Source organism: Cornus florida, unplaced genomic scaffold (genome assembly GCF_030987335.1).
Source record: "Cornus florida cultivar Cherokee Brave unplaced genomic scaffold, ASM3098733v1 CherokeeBrave_3.0.0_Hap2_Chr09, whole genome shotgun sequence".
Lineage (NCBI taxonomy): Eukaryota > Viridiplantae > Streptophyta > Magnoliopsida > Cornales > Cornaceae > Cornus > Cornus florida.
This window is the reverse complement of record NW_026775579.1, coordinates 90,592,876-90,620,793: the sequence shown is the minus strand read 5'-3', so window position 1 is coordinate 90,620,793 and position 27,918 is coordinate 90,592,876. Positions and strand designations below refer to the sequence as shown.

Here is a 27,918-nt window from a genome sequence, read left to right as displayed (position 1 = left end):
TATGTGTATTGAAGCTATAGATTTGGAGATTGTCAAAACATAGTGCTTAAATGAATGCTCTTGTGATTCTCTTGATGGTTCGTACTTATTCTTTGATGGATTGTGCCTCTCCCCTAGTTTATTTTCATGCTAGTAGTGTAGATGTAGTGTAGTTGTAGTGTAGTGTTAAGTAGGAGGACAATTCATGCTTATTGTTTGATGATCTAAGCTTTTGAATGCAAGTAGTATATGTCTCTAACCTTGTGTTGTATTTGGATTATGAGCTTAATGAAAGGATTAATGACTTGTTTTAATCTATTGTGCCTTTCACATGTTGTTTAGACAATATATGCTTCATTGCTTAGATATATTGTGCCTTTTACATGATGTTTAGACAATACATGCTTAACTAGTCATCCTTACTTATTGAATTAACCAAACACACACACACCAATATTGCAACACATTATTTGCCCTCGTTAATCACTTGTCAATGATATAGAAATGCATTACTTGGTGGTGATCTCTAATCCCCAAGATCTCTCTCTCTCTTACTCATTCTTAATTGCATTATTTTATTATCACTTAGTTTAATTTAGTTGCTCTCTAATCAACCAACCAACCAATTGTTTGATCACTCGACCTACTAGCCCTAATAACAATTCCACGACCTTGTTCGATCCTCACAATCCCTTGGGACGATCCCTACTCGCCCTAGCTATATTTATAGTGAAAAGGTAGTAGTGGCTTTTATAAATATAAAACTCTTGGCCCTCGCCTTAAAATTCACACTCTCAAGCTTATGGTAGGACGACGGACCAACACACCAACATCCATAGCATGGTATAATGATTATTAAAACTATAAACTACACATTATACTAGAATTCCCAACCAATGCTTCCATACTAGTTCATTTACATTGCTAAAACGAAGACTAGCATTTAAATCCTTCTCAATCCTTGACGGCATGCAAATTAATATTTAAATCTCATGATGTCTATTTAATCCTCAATCATAATTCCGACACCTAGTATAATGGCACTCAGAAGTCTAGACGGAGTACATTATATGAAGTCCCAAAAGTATTTTAATACTAGTTCGTTTAATTTGCTAGAACAACCACTAGTAATCAAACTTCCATATTTAGTGACAACATGTAATTTATTATTAAATTTCATGGAGTCCATTAACACAGTATAAACCAACATTCATGATCTTCATTAAATTATATATAAATATCATTTATATAAAATCTAAAACTTAACTCCCATTCCAGTCCATTTAGTTTGCTCAACAAACTAGAAACTAAATCATCCTCCTTACTTTGGTAGCATGCATAGATTTCTTTTAAAAAATTCATGATACCCCTTTCCAGATCATAAACCAATATTCATGGGTCTTTAAATATGTTATATATATTATTTTAAAACCCCCAACTAAACATGCATTATCTAATGATCCAATGTGTGCAGAGAGAATCCATAATGAAGAAGAGGCTAGGAGGAATTATGAACATGCTTTGTCTAATGAAGAGATCTTGGTTTCTCAAAAGGCTCGAATCAAATGGAAAAACAACCTTGATAGAAACTCAAAAAATTTTTATCAGAAAATCAAGGCTCACAGAGGTAACAATAATGTTACAGGTCTTACACAAGCTGATGGAACATTAGTGCAGGATGATAATGGTATTAAAGATTTGTTATTACAACATTACACTTCTCTGTTCTCTTCTAGAGAGCACGTTAATTCTCCTGATGCTGCCTTCATTTGAAGAACTCTTCTTGGGGAAGTTGCTGACAGCTTGGAAGCCAATATTTCTAGGGATGAAATCAAAGTGTTAATTCACAGTATGGGATTGGATACAGCCCCGGGGCCTGATGGTTTTACTGTGAGGTTTTTCAGGGAGTACTGGGGCATTGTTGGTGAAGATATTAATTCTGCTGTGTTGCATTTTTTTCAATGCTCAGTTATGGATAAAGGGCTTAAAAGCACCTTCATTACTCTTATTCCTAAGATAAAGGTAGCAAACAAGATTAGGGACTTTAGGCCTATTGCTCTTTGTAATGTCATCTATAAGATCATTACCAAATTGTTGGTTAATAGATTGAGTGTTGTTCTTGATCAAATTGTGGGTAAGGAACAAAATGCTTTTGTCAGTGGTAGGAAAATTCAGGATAATCTCATCATTGTTTCTGAATTATTGATAGGCTTTGGAGCTAAGCATACTCCTCCTACTTTAGCTTGAAAGGTGGATCTTCGAAAGGCTTATGACTCAGTTCAATGGGAGTTTCTGTTTAGTCTTCTACAGCTCTATGGCTTCAGAAATAAATGGATTGGTTGGGTTAAAGCAGTAGTGACAACTGTTCGATTTTCTATCATGGTGAATGAAAGTCCACATGGTTTCTTTCAACCTTCAAGAGGCCTTAGACAAGGTTGTCCACTTTCCCCTTTGCTTTTCACTTTGGTCACTGAATATTTATCTTCCATGTTTGAATTTGAGTATCTAAAGGGGAACTTAGTTGCTTCTCCTGCTGCTGTCAAGGCAAATTGTTTGGCCACTTACCAATTTTTTGCTGATGACTTACTTGTGGTTGTGAGAGCTAATATAGCTTCAGTATTCACTTTGCGAAGGATGATGAAACATTTTGAAGAAGTCTCTGGCCTGGCAGTTAATAAAGAAAAATCAGAAGTATATTTTACAAGGTCTGTTAAGAGGAAGAGTACTATGCTGAGAATTTTGGGATGCAGGCAGGGGTCTCTCCCTTTTACTTATTTAGGCCTTCCTATTTCTGACAGAGGAATTAGGAGGTTGGATTGTAAACCTTTGATGGATAAGGTTGTTGCTGCAACTACAAGATGGGCTGGTATGAACTTTTCAAGGGCAGGTCGCATTGAGTTATTAAGGGTTGTGGTTACTTCTATGGTTTTATACTGGTTTTCAGTTTACAGTATTCCTGCTGTTGTCATTAACTTAATTGAAAGAAAGATGATAAATTTTGCTTGGGGGCATAATGAGATCAACTTCAAGCTGCATAGCATGTGTTGGAAAAGAGTCACTTCTCCAAAATAGAAGGAGGTTTTGGTTTAAGGCAAATTAGTGACATTAATAAAGCTACAAAGTGTTCTTTAGCCTGGGACTTCCTTCTTTCGAAGGATAGGTTATGGGTAGCATGGTTCAACAAACACTATTTAACTAATACTTCCTACTGGTCTGTTATTCCAAAGGTTAATCATTCATCCATTTGGAAGAGTATTGTATCAGTCAGAGATACTCTTAAGGTGCAATGCTCTTATCGCATTGGCAATGATGATAAGATTAAAAATTTTATGGATCCATGGTGTGGGGGTCAATATTTATCAGAGGTTTTTAGTTATAGAACCTTGAGACAGGTATCCTCTAATAAGCAGATTGACTTGAGTAGTTTCATCTTTTAAAATCAGTGGCAGTTCGATGATGTTCCATTTGTTGTTCAACAATTTTTCCAACAATTCAGGATTCATGGTGGTGAGGACCAGTTATTATGGAATAATAAATCTTTTACATTCAAAGCTGCTTGGGACTCTTGCAGGGATTCAAAACCTGTAGTTTCTTGGTTTGGTTTGGTTTGGAATGGGGGTAGACCTCGATGGTCTGTGTATAGTGCTTTGATTATTCAAAATGCTGTCCTAATAGGTGCTAATTTACAGCGTAGAGGAATCTCTTTAGCTTTTAGATGTTGCTTGTGTGGCTGCAATGAAGAACATGTTGATCACATGTTTGTGAAATGTGTGTATGCTTGGGAGGTCTGGTGTGGCTTGGCTGGTATATTTCATTGGAGTGTTCAAAAGCTGAACTCTGTTAGCTCCTTCGCTGCTGACTTGCAAACTCAATTTTACATCAAATCTTGTAGGAACAAAGTGCATAAGATGTTGTTTACAGCTTCTATGTATTATTTATGGAATGAATAGAATGGTAGACTTCATACTGATGTTATTCGATCTCCTTAATTCCTAGTCAAATGCATTGTTTGGGATGCTCTTGAAATTGCTGGAATTAGTCTTCAAGATTTTTTAAGTTCATAGGAGTTTAAGGTTATTGCAGGTTTTGTCTGCTCTACCCTAGATGTGCTTGTGTGTCTTAGTGAAGAAATGTCTTCACTTTATTCTTGTACTATATTGTTTTATCTTATAATTTTTTTTCTTCATTTAGGGGAAAAAAAAAAAAAAAACCCCAACAAAACTTCAGTATTGCATTATAGCCCTTGCAGTCCGAAAAACCACAAAAAACCACGTACTGGGCATTTATGAAAGGTAGAGGATGCTCCAATTTTAGGTTGAGGAAGTTCCAATTTAAGTTGAGGAAGCTCCAATTTTAAGTAGAGCAGGCTGCACTCCTCTTGGAACCGCCTCTACAACATGTGGAGCCGGCTCCACTTCAATGGAGCCGTCTCCATTGAAGGGTGGAACCATCTCCACTCTCCCAGCCTCCATTTTTTCCTTCTCCGGCGTGTTCCAGATCCTCTGTCTTCCATTGCTAGGGTTCCTGAGTGTCTAAACTAGATCCCAACACATTCCCAACATGTATATTACACAGTATGCATCATAAATTTCAATTTAAAACATCTAATTATGTATCACAATTCAAGATTACACAATTTACATAAAACTGTTGTAATTTAAAATTGACATGGAATCTGGATCAGTTTTAAAAATAGCATGCAATCCAACTATCAATTTTAAAAGTTGAATTAATCCCTGGAGACTATAAAGAATGCACAGAACACAAGTTTACAGGAAGGAGATAAAATGAAACTTACCTTTAGGTTTCGGTTTGAAACTTTTCAACGTCATCTCTCAATTCTCCGACGACTACCGCCTACCGGCAAACCTCCTACTGCTCGGTTTCAATCCCACAAACCATCCTTTCCTTCCTCCTTGATACGTCCTTCAGTCCACGACTGAACTCCTAATTGGTTCTCTCAGTTTCCCTCTGTTTTTTTCCTCTCAAGAACCCCTCTGTTTTTCCTCTCATGAACCTTTACGTGAATAGGGTTTATTTTTCAACCCTAGCCGACATATACCATTCAATATATATAGGCATTTACTAAAACCTAATTCTAATTTCCAACTCATTATAAGTCGGTTACCCATGTGAATAATATGAAACCCTAAACTATTTATGACGTATACAATTTATAAACAGAAGACTAAACAACATAGTCCACCTAAACACATATGTAAAAATACAAATAAATCATATAAGCTATCAAATAAAATACGTCAATTCAATCGCCAATTAATCAGATAATAAATTTAAATAAATAATTAAACAATTAATTTAAAATAAATAAACAATTACAATAAATAATGAATTTAAATAAATACACATTTAACCAATTAAGCAAATAAGCACATAATTCAAAGAAAATTGAATATAAATTCTAACTTTATCCTTTTGAATATTAGGGGTATTACAACCGAGGACTAGGAATTCGAAGAGGATTCCAGTGGAGGAGATTTCAATATACCCAGGAAAGAGGGTATTGAATCTTACAAATCAAAGATCACGCGAGAGTGATATTTTTCGCTAATAGTATAGTGAACGATACTTGTAGAATTGGTGTAGATCGACCCACATATAGTTAACCTTTCATATTACCTTTAAAAGAGGTAAATAAATGGAACTCTTCATGCGTTTAGGATCGGATGGAGATCTTATCGGAACGCAGCAATGATATTATATCACGTTTCGGGGAATATAGGGATCAGCTTGTGACGTTCTAAGTTGCTTTATTAAGCTACATTAGACGGTTTGCATTCCGTGTATGAGGAGGATAAAGATTAGGCCTTTGGAATTTGCTAAGGCAAATGGATTCTGTTTTGAGCTATAGATTAAGCTTGTGTTTCGAGGTTGGTTGATTACCTTTGAAACTGGCAAAGGAGATTGTGAATCAATCAGGTAAAGTTGAGTTCTAAAAGAGATTTTCTTGCAAGGAGGAACGATGTTTTACGTTGATTTTATTGTATTTTATTATGTGTACATTATGTGTTTCCTTTTTGTTAATTATTCTAGATTGGGAATGTGGTTTAGTTGGGGACAGAAGTATGTGATCAACCAACTACCGTTTTGGAGGAATAGCGTTAATTACGCTAGGATTTTGGGTATGTGGTTATAGGATTTGGTAAGTATACCAACTTTTAACGAATCTAATGAACCTAGATATGCGTGGTTATTGTACGTTTTCAGGATGGGATAGATAAACCAGCAGTTCGAGTCAAATAATATAGATTCGTTTGATATACTTTAACACCACGATGATATATCGGAGATACTGACTTTGCTGAACATCTTCTTGAAAATTTCAAAAGTTGTTCCCTAGTCGACAGGAGGATTTTGTACTGGTTTAAGTACTTATTAGAATGACACCGACTGAGGATAGTCGACGGACTTAATTATTTATCTGTCTATCCTTAATTAAGAATTTGATTCTTGAGGGCGTGTCGTTCGGAAGAGTTGCTGGAGTTGTGATGCGACCCGAGCGTGTGCACAAAATAATGCACAACACTTTAGGTTTAAAATTAATGTCAAGTGGGCATCATATTTTATAATTTATAAAACCGCTAGACACTTATACTCTGAAGTATATAGTGAGTAGGGATCGAACCCAAGAGATTGAACACGTGTTGGGATTAAACTTGATTTTAGTGCTAATGAGATTGCACAAGAGAGAGAGAAAAAGATTTTTGGTGAACTGATTAAACTAGAAATCGAAAGCATGAAATAGAAATGACAATGCAAGTAAATTAAATTAAATTAAACTAAGAATTAAAGAGATATGAAGAGAGTCTTAGGGTTAGGATTCACCACTAAGCTCATGCAATTAACCATATGCTTTCAATTAATGGGGAATTCATTAGTGTAATTATAGATGTAGCCACATTATCATCACAAATCACTATTGTAAGCATAGATTATCAACATCAAGAATGAGTTGTCTACTTAATGACAATTAAACTAAAGTGTAGAACCCATTCAAGACTACGTCATAACCCACCATACACATTCACAAATGTATCAAATAAGAGCACACATCAATCAAGAGAATAATACTAATTGTAATTAGAAGCATGGATTAACATAATCAAGCACAAATTGCCTACTTAACTACAATTAACTAATAACAAGAAAGCTAATTTGTAGAACAACCCATCAAGATTAAGCCTTTATCCATCAAATTAATTGACAATTGTATAAAATAAGTATCATGTTATGGCCATCACTAAACACAACTACAAGAAGTATTTAATGTAGAATATAATCCTAAAGCAATCACACATAGACATGCAAATTATATATAGAATTAATGAAAGAATTAAGTTCTAATCATTTAATGAAGAATAAAATCCCTAATTAATCATACATAGACATACAATCAATTGGAGATTTCAATGGAAGAATTTATCAATACAAACCCTAATTTATCAAATCAAGCATGTATATATTAAGAAATCGCAAGGCCATACAATTTAATTACAACATAATAATTCCCCAAGAAAAGAAATACAAAGGTTAGGGTTATATGAACTTATGGCTCATCCAAGCCCTAAGTGAAGAACTAGCTCATGGAGGAGATGATCATGGTGTCAACAAGTCCTATCTCCATCTTTTGGCCCTTCTTCTTCTTCCTTCAACTGTAGACAAAGCCTCTGTAAAAAATATTCTTGAAACCCTCGCTTTTTTTCTTCCTTTCGTTTTCTTCCAGAGAGAACGATATCACGATACAGATTAAAAAATAATAATCAAAACTTAATTCTCCAAATAATAAATCACTAAACTAATAAATACTAACCCTAAAAACAATGGGCCTCATTGGGCTTAAGTAATAAACCTATTAATGCCCACTAGGTTACAAAATAAGCCCAAACATTAAAATAAAAATATGCAATGTTGTCAAGTCCTGGGGGATTGATCCCCCACCCTGGGGGATCGATCCCCCAGAGTTGGAAAATTCCTTTAAGCCTTATTCAGCTCCATTTTTGCCCCGGGCTATTTGGTTTGCTTCTCCATCTTTGGGAACATCATCAAAGGCCCGAGATTGACCGCTTTGTGTCATTTTCTGAAAATCTTTGCTTAACTCCAAAAAAGCTTAATTATACCGTTCTTAGCTCATTTTAACTTTATTGCCCTGAAATACACATAAACATAAATTAGGACTAAAACAAAAACTTAAGATAGATGCAAAGACTGAAATACCCTAGCTTAGGTGCTGAAATGTGCAACATTTAAGCACTTATCACACCCCCAAACTTAGATATTGCTAGTCCCTAGCAATGAACTACAACATGGAAATGAAACAAACATATATACAACTATGAACTAATTAAGCAAATAAAGATAACACCAATTTCGTAGGGATCATGGTTGCATTTAGCATATGCAACAAGCCTTTTAAACCCCTAGGTTACCCCTAGTGGACGAGTGAAGTCTCGTGAGGGTTTCCAGAAATGGTACCCACAAACATCAACAGCTCTTTCTTACTTGAGAAGTAACGACACATATCAAATAAGTGTTTAAAGTAGACTACTTCAAGTATGCAAATTTTTGCCATTTCTAACCTATTCTCAATATTTCAACATCAAGTAAGCAAAAATGGTCCTCCACACATCAAGCAAGTTAATCATGCAAATTGAATCAATTTTATCATCCTTTTTTAGTGAACCGGCATCAAAATGTGTTGCTATCCTAGCAAATCAAAGTAATGGCATAGCCTTACCCTCAAACTAGCATACAGATATAGTACCAGACATCAAGACATTGAATGAACCTTGTTATTCAATCAAACATTTTTTTTTTTTTTATTTGATTCCATCAATTTTATATAAATATATGCATGGCCATGTGCAATGTCCAAGTTCCTTAAGCTCTCTAATCACCCCATGTAACAAGCGTTGAGCCAACGACTCCCAAACCAGATGGTCTTAGGGCGTTAAGTGTAAAGACACTCCTAAGGGCGTAATGACTCGGAATGACTAGGCTACGAACTCAAACTAATTATACATCTTACATTATTTCTTTGTCTTCCTTTTTAATCAGTTGACATGTTGAAAGAATGCAGTTTTTTTTTTTTTTTGTTCCTCACCTTTGGTGAGTGCTTTTATTTCTTTTCTTTGCAAGGTCATTTTATCAAGAATGAAAACTTCCAAAGCATACTAGCTCAATTGGGATAAATCAAGACAATAATCAACTAAACATGTACCCTACAAATTGAATGCTAGTGTGCGCAAGTGCAAGTGTAGAATTCTAGAATTAAGTCTCAAAGCATTTTCAACCAACAAGATGATGTGTACCACAAGACCAAACATGATATCAAAAATTAAAAATTTACCCCTAAATGGCATCCTAGAGCATACAAGAAGTATTAGACTTTAACAACTTGTTTTTTAAAAGTACTATGCTTCAAAAGTTCAAAATCATTGCTAAATGCATCTCAAATTGCATCATGCATTTAAAACTCGACTTAAAATAGAATGAAGCATGATAACCTTACCCCCAAACTTAAACTGTACATTGTCCTCAATGTGCAAAGAGAACAATGAAAAATGATGGAAAGAGTATACCGTGATGGCAAAGATTATGAAGTCCAGCAATGATCCAGTAGGAAAGATGTCTCTCCCAAACTTGGATGCAAAAACCTAGCTGTAGAACCATACTAGCAAACTCACATCAAATATCATATAGGATAAGCAATGCATACAATCAAAAACAATATAGAACAGGATGCAAAGAGATATGAGATGAAACCCTGGATAAAAAATGAATATGTATAACCAAGCATAAGGGTATACTAGTAACATATATATATATTTTTTATTTATTTATTTATTTTTTTTTTTGTGAAAAAGAATAAGTATACAAGACATAATAAATAAATAAATAAATAACACGGACTAAATTTAACGTCTTTAGTAAGACAGAATGCGACTTTGAAAAATTTTGAATTTTTTTTTTTAAAAGAAATAATTAAATAAATAAAAACATTATTTCAAAATCTACTGAATTGGTTTTTTTTTATTATTATTATTATTTATTTAGTTTGAGTCAACAATTTAATTAAATTTTTTTTTAAATTTTTTTTTTTTTAAATCAACAATTCATTTTTTTTTTATTTATCATGAATGCACATTTTTTTTTTAAATAATCAAGTCCATTTTTTATTTATTTATTTATTTTTAATCATCAATTTAACACTTTTTTTTTATTTTTTATTTTTTTAATTTTTAATTTTTTGTTTTTTTTCTTATTTATTATTATTATTATTATTTAATTTAATTTTTTTCATTTTTTATTATTATTTAATTTTTTTTTTCCTATCTTTTCTTTTTCTTTTTCTTGACAACACGTGCTCGTCGGAGAATGAAGCACGGCCGGAAGGAACCTGCAAACTCGCCGGCGAAGATCCCAGTCGAAAGCACCAGAGAGATCCACCCGAAATTGCCAGAGAGACACAGCCGCGATGTCGGAGAACGAACAGCCGCGAATCGTTGACGAACCCAGCCGCGAATCGCTAGAAAACGAACAGATGGGACGCCGGAAAGACGAACAGAGGTGACGCCGGAAGACGAACAGCCGCGTCGCCGGCGCAGCGAACAAGCCGGCGAAATCTCTACCCAACAGCCTCAAACGCAACCCACAGTCGGCGAAATCCACAACCCAACGCCTAAACTGCCGGTGAAGCGAACAAGCCGGCGAACGAACCAGCCGCGATGATGTAATCTCGGTGACCCAACAGCCGCAGACGCCAGAGAACCAAGCCAAACGCGTCGGAAAAGAAAAACCAGCCGCGGCGATGTAATCTCGGCGACCCAACCTCGTCGGAGAAATACAGCGATTAACACACCCGCCGGAAAGACCCACTTGACGCTGGAAAGTTGTACAGCCGCGATCTCGGAGAAAAACCCAGCGGCAATCGCTGGCCCAGATGCGACAGAGAACGGCGAAGTAAAATCGCCGGGAAATAACCCACCACCCAACAGCGACGCCGTTGAACGACCTCTTCAACACGGCGCAAGAGAGGATAGAACAGAGAGGATCGAATAGAGAGGATAGTCGAAGAACTTAGGTTAAGAGATTTGAGGGTTGGTAGTGAATGCAGACGAGAGAGAGATGGGAAGGCAAGCTAACGGGCTCGATCCATCAGTTAAGGGAATCGATAATTTTAGACACAAAATTGGCCCTTCACTGTGGAATGAGAAAGTGGCGACATAGGTAAAAAGGGATCGATCCACGTGATTGGGGGATCAATCTACTTGGGACATTTTTTTTTGTTGCTCTCTGCCAAGATGGTGATCCATCTTTTGCTTTTTTTTTTTTTTTTTTCTTTAATTTATTTATTTTTTAATATATACAATAAAAATAAAAAATAAAAATAAAAATAATAACTAAAAAGAATATATACCCTGAAATGAAAAATAGATAAAAATAAAAATAATAATAAATAAAATTAAAATAAAATCACTTACCAACTTAAATTTTTTTTATAAGTAAAACTAAAAAGAAAAATATATATACTAAAATTAAATATATATAAAAATTAAAATTAAAATAATACTACTAAAAATTAAAATAAAATCAAATACCAACTTATCCTACCCATCACAACAATTTTTTTTTTTTCTTTTTGAATTTAAAAATACATAAATGTACAAAAGGAAAAGAAAACAAAATAATAATAAAATGCATTTTTTTTTATTTTTTATTTTTGAAAATTCTACGAACAACTAGTGTTTAACGTCTCTAGCAAAACGTTGGGGCGACTCACTAGTCGAAAGAATCAAAAACTGGATATGAGACATCCTCATTGATCCGTTTATCTATTTTCCCCAATGGATCTTCTCTCGCAACAATGAATACATCTCCCAAAAGAATGATTTGGAAAGAAATGGTGAAAGATGCAATTTGTTTCCTCTCATCCACGGTTTTGAAAATAAAGTCCATAATGAGCGGCCTTGCACTTAGTAAGGTAATGTTTTTCAAAGGCTCGGTTAGATTATTAAGAAACTCATTCTCTTCATCATTTTTGTCAACTTCCACATTGATCGCTTTCTCCCCCTTCACTAAAGTCGCCTCAATGACTTCATGCTCAATATTATAGGGAATGTCCTCATAAATTGGATTAGCCATTGGCGTACTTACCACTTCTTCCTCTTCTTGATAAGAAAGAGTACTTGCGATTGAAGGGAGAGGTTCTTTTGAGTTTTTCCATGGCGGGAAGTCTAAGATGGCTACGGAATCCATTAGAGAATTCACTTCATATATGGAGCTTTCAATGTCAAATGATAGGTGTGGTGGTTCACATCTTGCATTAAGTTTCGTCTAGTGGAGGTAATAGGGAAGAGGATGATTGTATCCACCGCTATGGTAATTGAACCTGCGGTGGTTATTGCGCAATCCGTTGCATTTTTAGCAAGTAAAAATACTAACACTTACTATTACCTGGGAAATGGAGGCGGTCAACTTGGAATATTTGAGCTGACCCCACAGGAGGTAGTACCTTACTCAGATGAGTTTAGGGTACTGAAGGAGGATTGATAGTTGTCTTTTTGATTCCAGGAAGGTCGGAGTGACTGAGATATAAATTAGTAAAATTTTACGGTGCAGTCAAATGGTTAGGAGTTGTAGCACGACATACCAGGTTCATCTTGGTGAGCCGGTACGGATAGAAACATGTATATCACTGTCTCTAGGTGTATCACTTGCTAACAAGGTGGAAAATTGAGGCTTGGGTATCATTGGAGGTTTTAGTCACATCCTATATTAACAGGGAAGTAGGACTAATCAGGAGGTAGATGGTTGGTAAAAAGTACCGACATTGGTTGGGATTTTAATTCCATATAGATTAAGAGTCGTGGATCAAGCAAGTTCAATTGTGGACATCATTGTTAGTCGAGTTTGTTTTAACCGGTCGTGTCAGTTCTACATTGCACTGATAACGAAATTATAGTATGTGGTTATCTCTTATGGGAGTTAAACACTGCTATGTCAATGGAGTTTTCAAAGGTGTTAGAGCACCAACTATGTTTCACATCTCTAGATGGGAAATTTGATCGCAATATAATATTGGATTATGGCAAATATGCTTAGGATATATATCCTACGTTGGCATGGGTAATTGAAAACGTTACTTAGCTTTTCAGTTATTATCTGTGCTATTGTTAGTACAAGGAGGTTAGTGCGACAATGTTTGGAATTTTGGATATTATGTTGTACCGATCTCTCACTGGTTGGTCTGGCATGGAAGCGAGGTTATATAATAAGACCTTGACTTTATTTAAGGATACATCGGAGAGAAATACTCTCTTTTGTAAAGGATTGCGCTCGATTTGTAGGCGGCAGTCAGATTTTGTAAACAGTTGAACTCTTTGAGTTTGTTTTCCAGAAATGGTTGGGCGGGATGTCTTTTATATAGGAAGCAATGTATTTTTGGAGAAAGGTTAGTTTTACGTATTACACTGACTTTTCACGGATTTTGTTCATCAATTTAGGCCATAACCTATAGTTCAGCGTTACCAACTTGTTAAGCGCTGCATGCATAGGAATTTTGTGCATATATTCTATGGTTCTTGGAGGACTATGGATTTGTACTCTGGAAAGGATTTTGGGTAAGGATGAATTGTTGTGTCATACAACCTATGTGTAGTTTTTGGTATTTCTTAAATAACGGTACCATAAATTTTTTTATAAGGATTTGGAATTCAGTGGAGCCTGTACATAGAGGCAGAATCCACAACGGAACAGAAATGAATTTAAAATAAAAGAATTCAGAGATTCGTGAATTCCAAGGATGGAATTCCTTTTGTTAGGGGGGAAGAATGTAATACCCCTAATATTCAAAAGGATATAGTTGGAATTTAAATTCAATTTTCTTTGAATTATGTGCTTATTTGCTTAATTGGTTAAATGTGTATTTATTAAAATTCATTATTTATTGTAATTGTTTGTTTATTTTAAATTAATTGTTTAATTGTTTATTTAAATTTATTATCTGATTAATTGATGATTGAATTGACGTGTTTTATTTGATAGCTTATATGATTTATTTCTATTTTTACATATGTGCTTGGGTGGACTATGTTGTTTAGTTTTCTATTTATAAATTGTATACGTCATACATAGTTTAGGCTTTCATATTATTCACATGGGTAACCGATTTATAATGAGTTGGGAATTAGAATTAGGTTTTAGTAAATGCCTATATATATTGAATGGTATACGTCGGCTGGGGTTGAAAAATAAACCCTATTCACGTAAGGGTTCATAAGAGGAAAAAAACAGAGGGAAACTGAGAGAACTAATTAGGAGTTCATTCGTGGACTGAAGGACGTACCAAGGAGGAAGGAAGGGATGGTTTGTGGGATTGAAATCGAGCAGTAGGAGGTTTGCCGGTAGGCGACAGTCGTCGGAGAATTGAGAGATGACGTTGAAAGGTTTCAAACCGAAACCTAAAGGCAAGTTTCATTCTATCTCCTTCCTGTAAACATGTGTTCTGTGTATTCTTTATAGTCTCCAGGGATTAATTCAACTTTTAAAACTGATAGTTCGATCGCATGCTATTTTTAAAATTGATCCAGATTCCATGTCAATTTTAAATTACAACAGTTTTATGTAAATTGTGTAATCTTAAATTGTGATACATAATTAGATGTTTTAAATTGAAATTTATGATGCATACAATGTAGTATACATGTTGGGAATGTGTTGGGATCTACTTTAGACACTTAGGAATCTTAGCAATGGAAAACAGAGGGTCTGGAACACGCCGGAGAAGGAAAAAAATAGAGGCTGAGAGAGTGAAGACGACTCCACCCTTCAATGGAGGCAGCTCCATTGAAGTGGAGCCAGCTCCACATGATGTAGAGGCGGCTCCAAGAGGAGTGGAACTTGCTCTACTTAAACTGGAGCCTCCTCAACTTAAATTGGAGCCTCCTCAACTTAAATTGGAGCCTCCTCAACCTAAAATTGGAGCCTCCTCTACCTTTTACAAATACCTAGTAAGTGGTTTTGGTGGTTTTTCGGACTACAGGGGGTAAAATGCAATACTGAAATTTAAGTGGGGGTTTTTAAAATAATATATATAACATATTTAAAGACCCAGGAATATTTTTTTATGATCTAGAAAGGGGTATCAGGATTATTAAAGAAAACTATGCATGCTACCAAGTAAGGAGGAAGACTTAGTTTCTAATTTATTGAGCAAACTAAATGAACTGGTATGACAGTTATGTTTTAGATTTTATATAAATGATATTTATATATAATTTAATGAAGGTCATGAATGTTGGTTTATATTGTGTTAATGGACTCCATGAAATTTAACAATAATTTACATGTTGTCACGAAATATGGAAGTTTGATTACTAATGGTTGTTCTAACAAATTAAACGAACTAGTATTAAAATACTATTGGGACTTTATATAATGTCCTCCGTCTAGACTTCTGAGTGCCATTATACTAGGTGTAGGAATTATGATTGAGGATTAAATGAACATCATGAGATTTAAATATTAATTTGCATGCCGTTAAGGATTGAGGAGGATAAAAATGCTAGTCTTCGTTTTAGCAACGTAAATGAACTAGTATGGAAGTATTGGTTGGGAATTCTAGTACAATGTGCAATTTATATTTCTAATAATCATTATAACATGCTATGGATGTTAATTGTAGAACTGTATTAAATTTTTGTTCTGTCAATTATATGGAAATGGATGGTGTAAATTGTTTATTATTATTTTAACAATTTAAACGGAGGATCTGTGATTCATGATAGGATCTTAATACTATCTGATTTCTATTATGCTAGTTTCTGGATATACTTGATGTTCATTTGAGTGTGCATCATTTGTGAATCATATACATTATATGCACCGGTATGGGACGGTGGCATATCAGAAATGGATTAGATCAAAAAGCTAAGTCCCACCTCTTCATACATACGGAATGGATTAACTAAAATAGTTAAATCCTATATGGATGTATGTCCTATCAACTAAAACAGTTGAACGACATAACGGATATTTATTCTATCTTTCTGCATTAGGAAGGAATTTATGTATATACTTATGGTACCGTGATACGAGCTTGAGTCTCCTAATCACGGTTAGGGTGCGTATATCGCAAAGGTTGAGTAGTTAGATAAAACTGATATTCCCTGGTAGGTCTAGGTACTTGGCCGCTGGAAAGCGTGTTTTATATGTCACCTTCTACCTAGGCTGAACTATATAATAGGCTAGTGATCATCCTATAGTGTGTGTGTGTATATATATATATATATATATATATATATATATATATATATATATGGACTATTTTAGATATTGCCGAGCTATCTACGATGTATCTGCGTATCGGGTTTATATACGGATTGTAGTAGGATGGAACTTGCATGTGGGCCTGACCCACTCTTATTTTTCAGGTGTTCGTTAGTACTAGGCTTAGGGCTTAATCGTGTGGATGCAAATACAGACACTCACTCTTCCGATTACATAGGATTTCCTTTCTTATTTTAGTTTTGGATTTTGGTTTTGTATTTATTGTTCGTTTGGAGTTATTAGGGGTCCACTAGATGGATTCCCGAGTTGTACGGATTTGAAGGATTTAAATGATATTAATTTCTTATTTAAAGTTTGAGAATTTTTATTTTAGATTTCGTTCAGCGCATAATTATTTTTATTCTTAATTCAGTTTTTATTTATGCTTGATTACATATTGATTGTCTGATATCCCTTGGATCTGTGCTCGGACTTGATCACCCGTGACTTTAGAATCGAGGCTCCATGAATGACCTTGGAAAATTAGACTTGTGGGAGCTTCCATTAGATTAGAACACTAACCCTAATTTCTAGAGAGAGAAAATATATTCCTTTTTACTTCTTCCATAAAGCTTCCCTAAAATATACATAGACCATGTATATATAGGCAATATAAAGATAAGAAAAAGGAAACAATAAATTCTTCTTAATCTCTAATTCACATGTCTCGAATCTAATAGGATTCCAATACTAAGTTGGGCTATGAGTGAGAATCCTTTGAGTTTATTATTTTCTTGGTTACAATGAATTAATAATTGGCTCGGTCTATGGACCTAATTAAATTAATTCATTAATTAATTTCTACTCCACTAAAAGAAATTAATTGAACTCCAATTAAATAATAAATAACCTTTAAGTCAATATTGCACTTTGACCCTTCTATGCATAATTAGTTATATGATAAATAAAGTCATCAATCCGACTACATAATTAATATATTTATTTTGGTACCTTTGATTATTTCTGGCTCGATCACAATAAAACATTTGTTGAACAAAAATAATAATTTAAATAAATAAATATATAATAAATTATTTTGTCTAAAAACACACAAAGGCCTTCGAATATAATTCGTGATCAATCATATCAATACAAAATAAATACAAGTAGCATTGATGCAAATATTGAGAATATAACCCTCTAACTATTAATTACATGACTACTTAAAGTGTCGATCTAAGGATCCCGAAGTATCCGTCGAACAAATCAAAGTAATTATTAATTAATGAAAGAGTCTATACTTCTCTCATACTTAATAATCAAATGCCATGACAGTGATAGGGAGCAATTGCATATGACGACTCTCGCAATATATCTCAACCTAAAGCGGATCCAATTCAAGTCTTAATTAATTATGAGTTCATCTATAATTACCGACTATGAACAATTTATAAATACTATTTATATTCATGTATTGATCGTCATCACATACATATGTAAATATATCTTGTAATGAAGTGGACATTATCAATTCCATAATGAATCGAAACATAATACATTGAATTCACCAATCGTATAAAGTATAAATATTTCAGATACGTCAGGAACATATGTCACTTTAATCCAAATAGGAATTCACTATGCTAGGGCATATAAATCCCAACAATAGTGCCTTAGGTCATGATGGTCGAGAGATTTTTTTGGTTATAGTGACTGAGAGACTCTTGACCATTGATCGAGACTCTTAGGCCATGAATGGCTATGAATTCAATATCTTATATAATGTCCCGAATTTTTTTTGGGTTTTTTTTTTTTTGAATTTTTCTATTATTTATTTTTCGTACCTCGTTTTGCATGCCACGCAGGCACCGAGGGCCGTTTAGGTCATTTCTCGAGCCGAGAGTTTTATAAATGCATTTTTAATTATTTTTAAGTTAATTAGAAGTGACAGAATCATTTTTAGAATTTTTTAAAAGTCGGGACAATTTCGGGCTTGGGAATTTCTCCCGCTTTTGCCATTTTGGTGAAAGGTGTTATTTGCATTTCACATACATATACATATACATATACATGTACCTATACATTGAGGTAGATATTTTAGGGATAGTGATGGCATTGCAAGGAAAGGAAAAAGGGTGTAATGGTAACTTAACCATAAGTTAGTGATTCACATATATGTCCAAGCCCTCATTTTCCCCCTATTTTGGCCAACATCTTCTCTCTTTCTCATTCATCTCTCTCTCTCTCTATATTTATACACATATATATCCTTTTTGTTAAAAGCTTGGATTTGAAGTACTTAGAGTGAGAATTTGAAAAAGACCAAGAAAGAGAAGTTGGAGATGTTACCCAAGTATTGACTTTAGAGGGGGGTAAATAGAGTCTATTGCAAACAATGGCCAATTTTCGGTTTAATTGTTTAGCAAATTCTAATAAACACCTTATAACAATTATGCAATAATCAAGATATAAACTCAAGCAATTAATATCACAATTGTAAAAGAGATAAAGGAAGAGAAATGCAAACACTTGACACAATGATTTAGCGAGGTTCGGTAACTCCTACTCCTCTATTCAAGACCCCTCTTGAGATTTTTCAATCCTACTATGGCTCCTCCTTGTGGGTGGAGAGTAAATCAGTACAAGAAGCACACTGCTTCTAATTCTTCTTGCTAAGAGAACACTCATCTCTTAGACTTCTGTTGAGTCACACCAACCCTTACAATTAATTGTAGATAGAAAATTGTTGCACAATAATATATCTCTTAAAGATTGATATGCAAATCAAAGCTTACAACTAGAATATAAATAAATACAAATGAAGCTCAATACTCTATGAATGATATGTATGAGAGGATGAAGAAGATGAAAAATAAAAGCTCTTTGATACTCAAGAAGGTTTAACTATTTCTCTCCAATGCATACCCACAATGTCCAAGCATTGTATATTTATAACCCCTTTGAAAAATATATCCGTTAGGGATGAAATCATTTTCCATACCTGAAATGAAATTTTAGTCCATTTGATTGGTTACATGAATCATCTGTGCGGTCACTTAGAGTCATCTGATCGGTTACATTGGTGAAGCGATCGGTATGATAAGATTTAAATGTCATCTGATCAGTTACATGAAGCATATGATCGGTCACTTAATTGAACTCATCTGATCGGTTACATTGGTGAACTGATCAATCAGTTGATAAAACACAAAAGATGCGAGTTTGCTGTTTTGGCATCCTGTCGATAGTATAACTGATCTGATCTGTCAGATGAAAAATAAAAAATAGTTCTCTGTTTTGGTCATCTGAAAGACAGCATGTGTTCTGTTACTTCTGCAGTCACAGTCGATCAGATAAAAAATAAAAAATATTTGTCTGTTTTGGTCATCTGATACTTCACATTTAAGTAAATGTCTTTACAATATTTATACGTCCATTTACTTTAAGTTTACAATGTAAATAAGGAAGAACCCCATATTTGGATTCTATAAAAAATTTAAGACAATTGAAATCCAACTAAATCAAAATGTAGAAAATCAGTTTTAGTACAAATTGGGGTTCCTGACAGTTTTTGTAAAACTTGATCCTCCATGTAGGCCGATGTAGAAATGACGAAAAAAATCCGATAAAATCAGATTAGGCTATTTGAAGTATAAAGAGTAATTACTGGGAAAAATTATTTTGAAATAATCATTATTGCAAAAATCTATTTTTCACACATAGCCAAAAACACAGTTTTTCATGAGTCACATTCAAGGATCCTAATGTCCAATACTAAATCATGGTAATAAAGGCTTCATATGCCTTAGCCTTTATATTCTAGTGACCAATATGAATCATGTGATTGATGTGCATGGTCCTAGCATTTCTAGCTCAAGTGATGAGTTCTTTCAAAGCTTATGCAAGCTTGAACTAACTCATTCTTTAGCAATGGCTTCATATCTCGAATATATATGATGAAGTTCATAGTCTATTGCTAATGGATGTAAGAATATATGAATGATGATATGATATGCATGGTCCTATAAGAGATAAGCTTCAAATGGATTCATAAACACTTTGACATTGAATCATTAACACTCACCAAGCTATCTACCCTTTTCTTCAAGCTTTGTTCATGATCGTTTAGGCTTTGACATATTATTGCCTTCTTCCTTTCTTTTAGTTGTTTGTTTGCTCATTGTAGTTCAAGCTATCTTTGGATGGACTTGCATTTGGTTCTTTGCAATTTCATGTCTCTTTGTAACCATTCTTTTTCATTGATGTGATCTTTATTACTTCATTGAAGTCATTCTTTGAATATGAATCATCTATAACACTCAATGTAAATATTAGTCCATAAACACCATTAATGATTTGTAATTATCAAAATCACTAGATTGTCCTTAGTTAAAGACTTTATGCTATTAGGAGAGATTGGAGAGAGCTTCCATTTGACAGCAATATTGAAAACGCTAGGGGGATTTTGAAATTTAGGGTTAGCCTTTGGGCTTGTTTGGTTAGCGCACTTAATGTATGAATTTCTAATGCTCTAAGCTTTATCTTTTATTAGATAAGTATGCTATGATTTCTCCTATTTTCATTCTTTAGTGTAAAATTATGAGTTAAGATGATGGTGATATGATGATGTAGTGAAACTATGCTAGAAATGATGTGTATTATTATACTTGTATTGTTTAGTTGGAAGATTTCTTGATTACATTTAAATGCTAGCATGTTTGTGATGATGTGAGTATATGTTGAGCATGCTTGTAGCCAAGTTGTAGAAAATGTCATGTTTATAGTTGGTTTCTATAAAATGATTTACTTGTGATTATATTATGGAAAATGTCATGGTTGTAATTAATTTCTAAAAGATGTTATGTTTATGCCATTATTGCTATATAGATGAAAATGAGGTTTAATTGATGGAATTTAAGCATATGCATGACACAGTGGGAAAGGAAAATGAGAAAGGGCTTGAAATGAAGTTTTATGAAAAGAACTGGATTTTGCGAGTTTGATACTAAGCTTGACCTAGATGGAGCGTATACTGGCTTAGGACGCGTAAAGTTGATTAATAGGCCCCAAATGGTCGACAATTTAGAGGCCATGATAGTTAACCAATCTCGCCTCGGTAAAGTCAATTAGCGGTTTTCGGTGTGAGTTAGAGTCGGTAGAGTCCAAGTTTGGGGACATGGTGCATTACATTGAATTTTCATCCACAGTGGTGATATGATGTATAAATGTCGTTGATGAGTTGATTTTGTGATTAAATGCCATGAAAACCCCAATGTATGATCCCGGTTCTCTTTTATTCCCATTACGTCTTACATGATTCAAGGGAGTCCAAAGCTGGCGCGTTAGGCATCTCCTACTGAGCTTTAGTGCTCACCCCTTCATTTATTATTATTTTCAAATCACGATAAGGAGGAACTCGATGACGTTCCTCCACATGTGTAGTTGAAAAATCATTTCTTTTGTATTTTTTGTAACTAATATATTAGTTTTGTAAAACATGAGTCAACTTGTATCATTTTGTGACCATTTAAAAGGTAATGTACGTTTATTCTTTTGGGGCATGTAATTATGTATCCTAAATATTTCTTTTGTTTAAAATGGATAAGATGGTATGGTTGGGAATGAATTGCAAATCTAGGGACATTTATGTCTTTTTGTCTTGTTATATGGTTGTAAATCACATTGGTTATGTATCCATGTCCTATTGGTACTTTTGGATAGATTTTGATAGGTATGGATGTATCAATCATCAAAATGGAGGTATAGGAACCAAACCATGGCATTTTGGGAAGAAAAGAAAAATTATGAGGATTTACGATCTATCGCACATACATTTACGATCGATCGACAAAGAGCCAATTTTGAAACTGTTGGAAAATTTTCTAAGAATGTGATTTATGATCAATCGACAAAGAGCCATATTCAGGGTTGTTAGAAAATGTTCTAAGTATAGAATTTACAATCGATCGCATACCTTTACGATTGGTCGATAGAATGCACAAATACCATAGTTGATGACCAAACTTTGACTGACCATATCTTCTTCATTTCTAACTCAAATTAGGTTATTTTTTAGTCTAAATTGAAAGATTTTGAACCCTCTTTCCATTAGTATAGTCTTATTTCGTAGTTATGACTCAAAATGACTATTTTACCCTTTAACCCCTAGAGGTCCGGTGTAAATTCGAAGTTGGGATTTTCACCTTTTCATGAACCAAAGAGGTTAGAAACAACTAGTGTGACTTCATTCTGACTCCTAACACTTAATAAGGTGCATAATGACAATATTACCCTCAAGAGTTCTTTGGTTCGAGTAAGGACCCGGTTAGTGATTCGGCCTCCCGTGTTCGGGTCGTTACATCTTATCTTAATCATAATGACCTAAGACTTCCATTCTACGCTACTCTTGGCCTTAATTCCGATCATCATGATTAGAAATTAATCTTCTATCCCGATGATCATAGCCAAATCTAGAGTTCAGATCTCAGGATTTTCGACTACGTGGCATGATGATTTTCCATCATAATTTACGTGCTAACAATATTCTTCCATTTCAATTATAAAACGCAACTTTCATGCTACAAAACATAACATTAATCATTTCCGCTTGATTTTGTATAAGAAAAATGATACTCCTCACAATAGGCCTCACCTCAATGCATCCAAGAGTGTTATTCAGTTCTCCTTCCCTTTTAGTCTCTTATTTGGAGTGAATATCATTGTTCTTTTGTATAAACACTGCGCTAGATAGTCTGGGTAACTAATTTAATGATTAGCTGAATATGTGTTGTAGTTTTAATTCATGTGGTGCAGTGAATAACCATTTTTTTTTTTTTTTTTTTTTTTTTTTTATCGTTGTTTTCGTTCATTTCTTAAGCAGAATTAATTTTTTTTCCTTTTTATTAAATTAAGTAGAACGAACATATACCGATTTGGATTGTAAATGAATCAAGTTATTCATATAAATTTGGTTAAGGAATTAAGCATGTTGACTATTGTCTCATCCATATATTGGAATATATGTACATCTGATTTTGCGGGAGCAATATTCTTTTGAATGGATCCAAATGCTTCGGTTGGTTTTTGGGGGTGAATCATTGCGAGCTTGATTGTAGAAAGACAAGAATGCAAGGTGTCGATGATTTAATTTGGAGTCATACATGCATTGTGTTTGGAACCTTAACAGCAATTTATTTAGGAAAAAAAAAAACCTTAACAGCAATTTGTGCTTTCAACTGTCAAACTTACAACGGTTAGTTAGGGATTGTTTGTTTGTGGCTAATCATCTAAGGATTGGGCTTGGGCTTGTTTTGTATTGTAGCTTTGGGCTTGGGCTTGTTTTGTATTGTAACTTTGGGCTTGCTGGATCCCTTTTGTTATTTGATCATCAATTACTAAAAAAATAAAAAATAAAAATTTATATGTCAAAACCTAAAGCAAGATTTTGAGCAAACACAAAAGAAACAGACTTAGCCCTCATTCTACCACATCATTTGTCATTAGTGTATTAAGAGTACTTATGATCTTACACCGCCAGAACTAAGTAAGTTCCATTCTATGAAAAAAAAAATTAATGATATAAGAATGTATATATACCTTGGTTACTGAGATAATATTATTGCGAGTCTTTAATACTATGAAACGAAATTCTAATATCTTTAATTTTTACTGAAAGATTCTGTGTGCAGTTTGTATTAATTCATTTGTTTATATTACTTAAAATAGAGGCTAAATAACCAATCATGTTACTCTTAAAATTACAATAAAGAACCCACTATTAAAATAAAAATAAAAAATAGCACTAATACATTTTTTCTCAAATTAAAACAGCGCACATCCAATGCCTACTCCCATATCAAAATAAAAATATGCATGCATTTATGAATATGTGATTATATATAATTTTTTTTCTTTCGCATTTGGAGCTTCTCTTTTATTCAATTTTTTGAAGCTTGTTTCATTTATAAATAACTTCCTTATCTATTTATGGGCCTTGCATGTAAATATTTACAGTTCTACAAAACTCCATATACTTCTAAAATCCTCTACATTTTGAACGTAACTACAAGTTTTTCAATATTTTGAAATCTACCAAATCTCTTTACAATACTCTCAAGTCTCGATCTCCACACAAATGCAGAAGACTTTAAAACTCCACTCTCTTATGTACCATGTAGACTTGTTTTTTGGCATCTTGATAACACATTGGACGATGATACCAAAACTATGATTGCTCCCCATGCCCTTATCATCCATCTTTTTTATTAGTTTCAAACTAAGTGTTTTCTTCTTTTTTTTTTAAACCAAAGAACCCTCTCAAATATCGATGGGTAAAAGAGTGGATATTTGGACCAAAATGTCATTTTATTTAAATCTTAATTCTCCTGAATCTTAAAAATTCATATCTCACAAATCGTATATTTAAAAATTATAAATAATATATACACAAAAAACTTATAAAATAAGAATTCTAGAAATATAAGATTTGTGCAACAAAATTCAATAACCAAAGATAATAGGCAATCTAAAAATCTGCTCCAACAATATTATTTTATTTTTTAAAACTCGGGATATTTGTAAAACAATTTCCATGCTTATTTGTTTACATATGGATCATAACATATAAAAAATTTAGTCCCAATAGAGATCGATTTCATGAGATATCATATTTTTGCATCAAAGTATTTTCATTTTTTATTGACTTGCCATTTAAAAAAAAAAATCAAAATGAATATTCGGTCTTTTTATTCACAATTTTTTATATGTTATGCTCCATATGTAATTGAATAATTCTTGAATTTTTTTTTTGCAAATAATTCGAGTATTTAAAAATAATAATAATAAGATTATTGCAGTAGATATTTAGATTATCTATTTCTCTTTGGTTATGACATTTTGCTGAACAAATCTTATATTTCTGAAATCTTTGTTTTATTAGTTTTCTGTGCATATGTTATTTGCAATATTTGGATGAACGGTTTGTGGGATATGAATTTTTGAATTTTACAAGAATTAAGATTTAAATAAAGGACATTTTGGTTCAAGTATCAACTCATTTACCCCCTTATATAATTTAGGGGGTTCTTTGGTAAAAAAATTAGATAACGAGGGTTTATTGGAAAAAGTTACAAGTTAAGGGTGGTTTACTGTACTTTGATCGCCCTATTCTATTTTACAACAATCTTAATTTATCCTTTTTGCATTGAACTTATAAAAATAATTAAATATAAAACATTATCACATTATCATGAATCACCAAAGATAAATTAAATAATTTATTCACTACTAATACCATAAACAAGTAAATATATCTATACATATAAATATATATATTAGAAGTCAAAAACTTTCCCTACCCAAATAAGAAGTAGGAGGAATTTTTAGGTTGTCCTACGTAGTCCTGGCTAATCAAATATTCTAATTAGCCCAGACCATGCAGTCTGGACCACCTAATAATTTTGAAGAAGGGAAGTGAACAAAAGGGACCAAACCTAGCTATATAATGCCATTCCTCGCTGCCCAGAATGTGCAGAGTGCTAGGCTAACAGCCACATAATGATTTTTGGAATTTCCTGGCATCCAAACATGCGAGGGTGATAATTGTAAGTGGTCTAATTACTCAAGCATGGTTTTCCCAACCTGAAAAAAGGCCCCTCTAACTCCATCATCATTTAGACAAGGGACTAAGATGGTTCGGCCTAGGTTAGGACTCCAAAAACAAATTAAACAATATGTGCAAAAAGGGGTTGGGACTTGGTGGGTTTTAGTTATTTGTGTTGTGTTACAACAAACACTGCACCCATGTCCATTGCTTGTAGCAAAACCTGAGCCTCCCCGACAATGGATATGACTATACTAACCAAGTCTATCGACCATCAAATTTCCACAATTGGATTATATGTTTGATTGTAAGACCCACATTATCCAACGGCTAAATTTGTACACTCACAACTGAACTGAACTAATCTTAGCAATATTTTCAATGGATATACCAATGAGCATTCTTATTTAAACATAATGCATATGAAATTAATTTCAATCACGAGGATCAAATTTTTAGGTTTACCACTGATAATGCAGATGAAATGTTTGTAATTGAATATCAAACACGGCAACGATTGTTTGAACTGGCTATCTGGTTCTTTCTTTGTGCTCTGTGTTAGTTGGTCCAACTATTGTTGGGCCTCTATATGTTTGGTGGGTCAGCCCACCCCTTTTTATGTACATCACTCCTTTATATCAATATATATCAAACATGGCTAGACAAATGTGTTGTTTAGTAGTATGGAATCTATATTTTTTAATGGAACTTGAAAAAAATTAGTTTAAATTTAAACTAAAATATGATCTCCTTTCAATTCTAAGGCGTGAACACAACTTTAATCACATCTACTTGATTTTGTGTAGGAGATAGTGTTATTTGGCTCTCTTTGTACGATTAATTTTTTCCATTCTTTAAATTAGATAATACTAATTGAGATTGTAAAAGAATAAAAGTTATTCCAATTTAAACTGGTTAACTAAATTAATCGAGTTTTCATTTATTTATTTATTTATTTTTGGATAAATGTAATTAAGCAGATTTGAAACATTTTTTTCTTATTAAGATTTGTAATCTTTTTTATCAAAGGGATAAACAAATATGTATTGGTGATACTAGAGGTACAATTGTGAAGGAAACAGAGAAGATGCTTAGTGAAGGAGGAGGAGAAGAAGAAGACCAATCATCAAGATTGAGATGGTGGTAGGGCAACTATACAGTATCTTATGACAGCTCCCTTTTCTGATTAGTTATTCATTCATAGGATAGTGCTATTTATAGGCCTGGATTCCCTTAGTCACTAACCAATGGTTCCTTATGTTTATGGTTCTTTGCATGCATGGTTCAGGATCACGTGGGTAGTCCTGAGGGGCCTATGAGCCTGAGAGGTCCAATCCTCTCCTCGAGCCTTGCACTATGTTGCTATGTCGTTTCTCTCCCAATTGGGGTATTAAATGTTGCTTGGCCGCCAGTTAGTCAAGCCTGATATAGCATTGAATGTGATTTTAAAGTTTGCTGTCATAACATGTATAATCCCATCATCTTGTTGATTGGGCCTCGCTGAGAGCGAAAGCATCTCTTGACTTTTCATCCACCAATCCAAGATCCTTCTAAGTTTCCCAAATTTAGATCCTTTACAGCTGTGAAGGCCCTACCTTTGTTTCATACTATCTATGAACCTGTAGTATTTTAATGGCGAACTCTTTGGGGCTCCAATGTTTCGGTGTGTTTCGAGCCTGGTGTGGCACTAGGGCTTGGGATGCTCGAGGATTGGCCCTTCAAGGCTTGGTGGGCCTGGTGTGATACCAGGACTTAGGATATTCAAGGGTTGGTTCGTCGAGGCTTAGTAGGGCCTGCTGTGATATCAGGGTTTGGGGTGCTCAAGGGTTGGTCCCTCGAGGCTAAGTGGGCCTGGTACGATATTAGGGCTTGGGGTGCTCGAGGGTGGACCTAGTATGATACCGAGGCTTGGGGTGCTCGAGGGTTAGCCTCTCGAGGCTTGGTGGGCCTGGTCTGATACCAAGGCTTGGGTGCTCGAGGGTTGGCCCCTCGAGGCTTGGTGGGCCTAGTGTGATACCAGGACTTGGGATGTTCGGGGGTTGTTCCCTTGA

At 34.1% G+C, this 27,918-nt stretch overlaps 1 protein-coding gene across 1 annotated transcript; it reads left to right on the top strand.

Annotated features, from left to right (window-relative positions):
- The first annotated feature begins 2,358 nt into the window (after nucleotides 1-2,358).
- On the top strand, nucleotides 2,359-3,929 carry LOC132273131 (uncharacterized). The gene is made up of 3 exons (XM_059774156.1): nucleotides 2,359-2,940; nucleotides 3,207-3,371; nucleotides 3,423-3,929. The coding sequence occupies exons 1-3, from the start codon at nucleotides 2,359-2,361 to the stop codon at nucleotides 3,927-3,929; spliced, it is 1,254 nt and encodes a 417-aa protein (XP_059630139.1).
- Nucleotides 3,930-27,918: the final 23,989 nt, after the last annotated feature.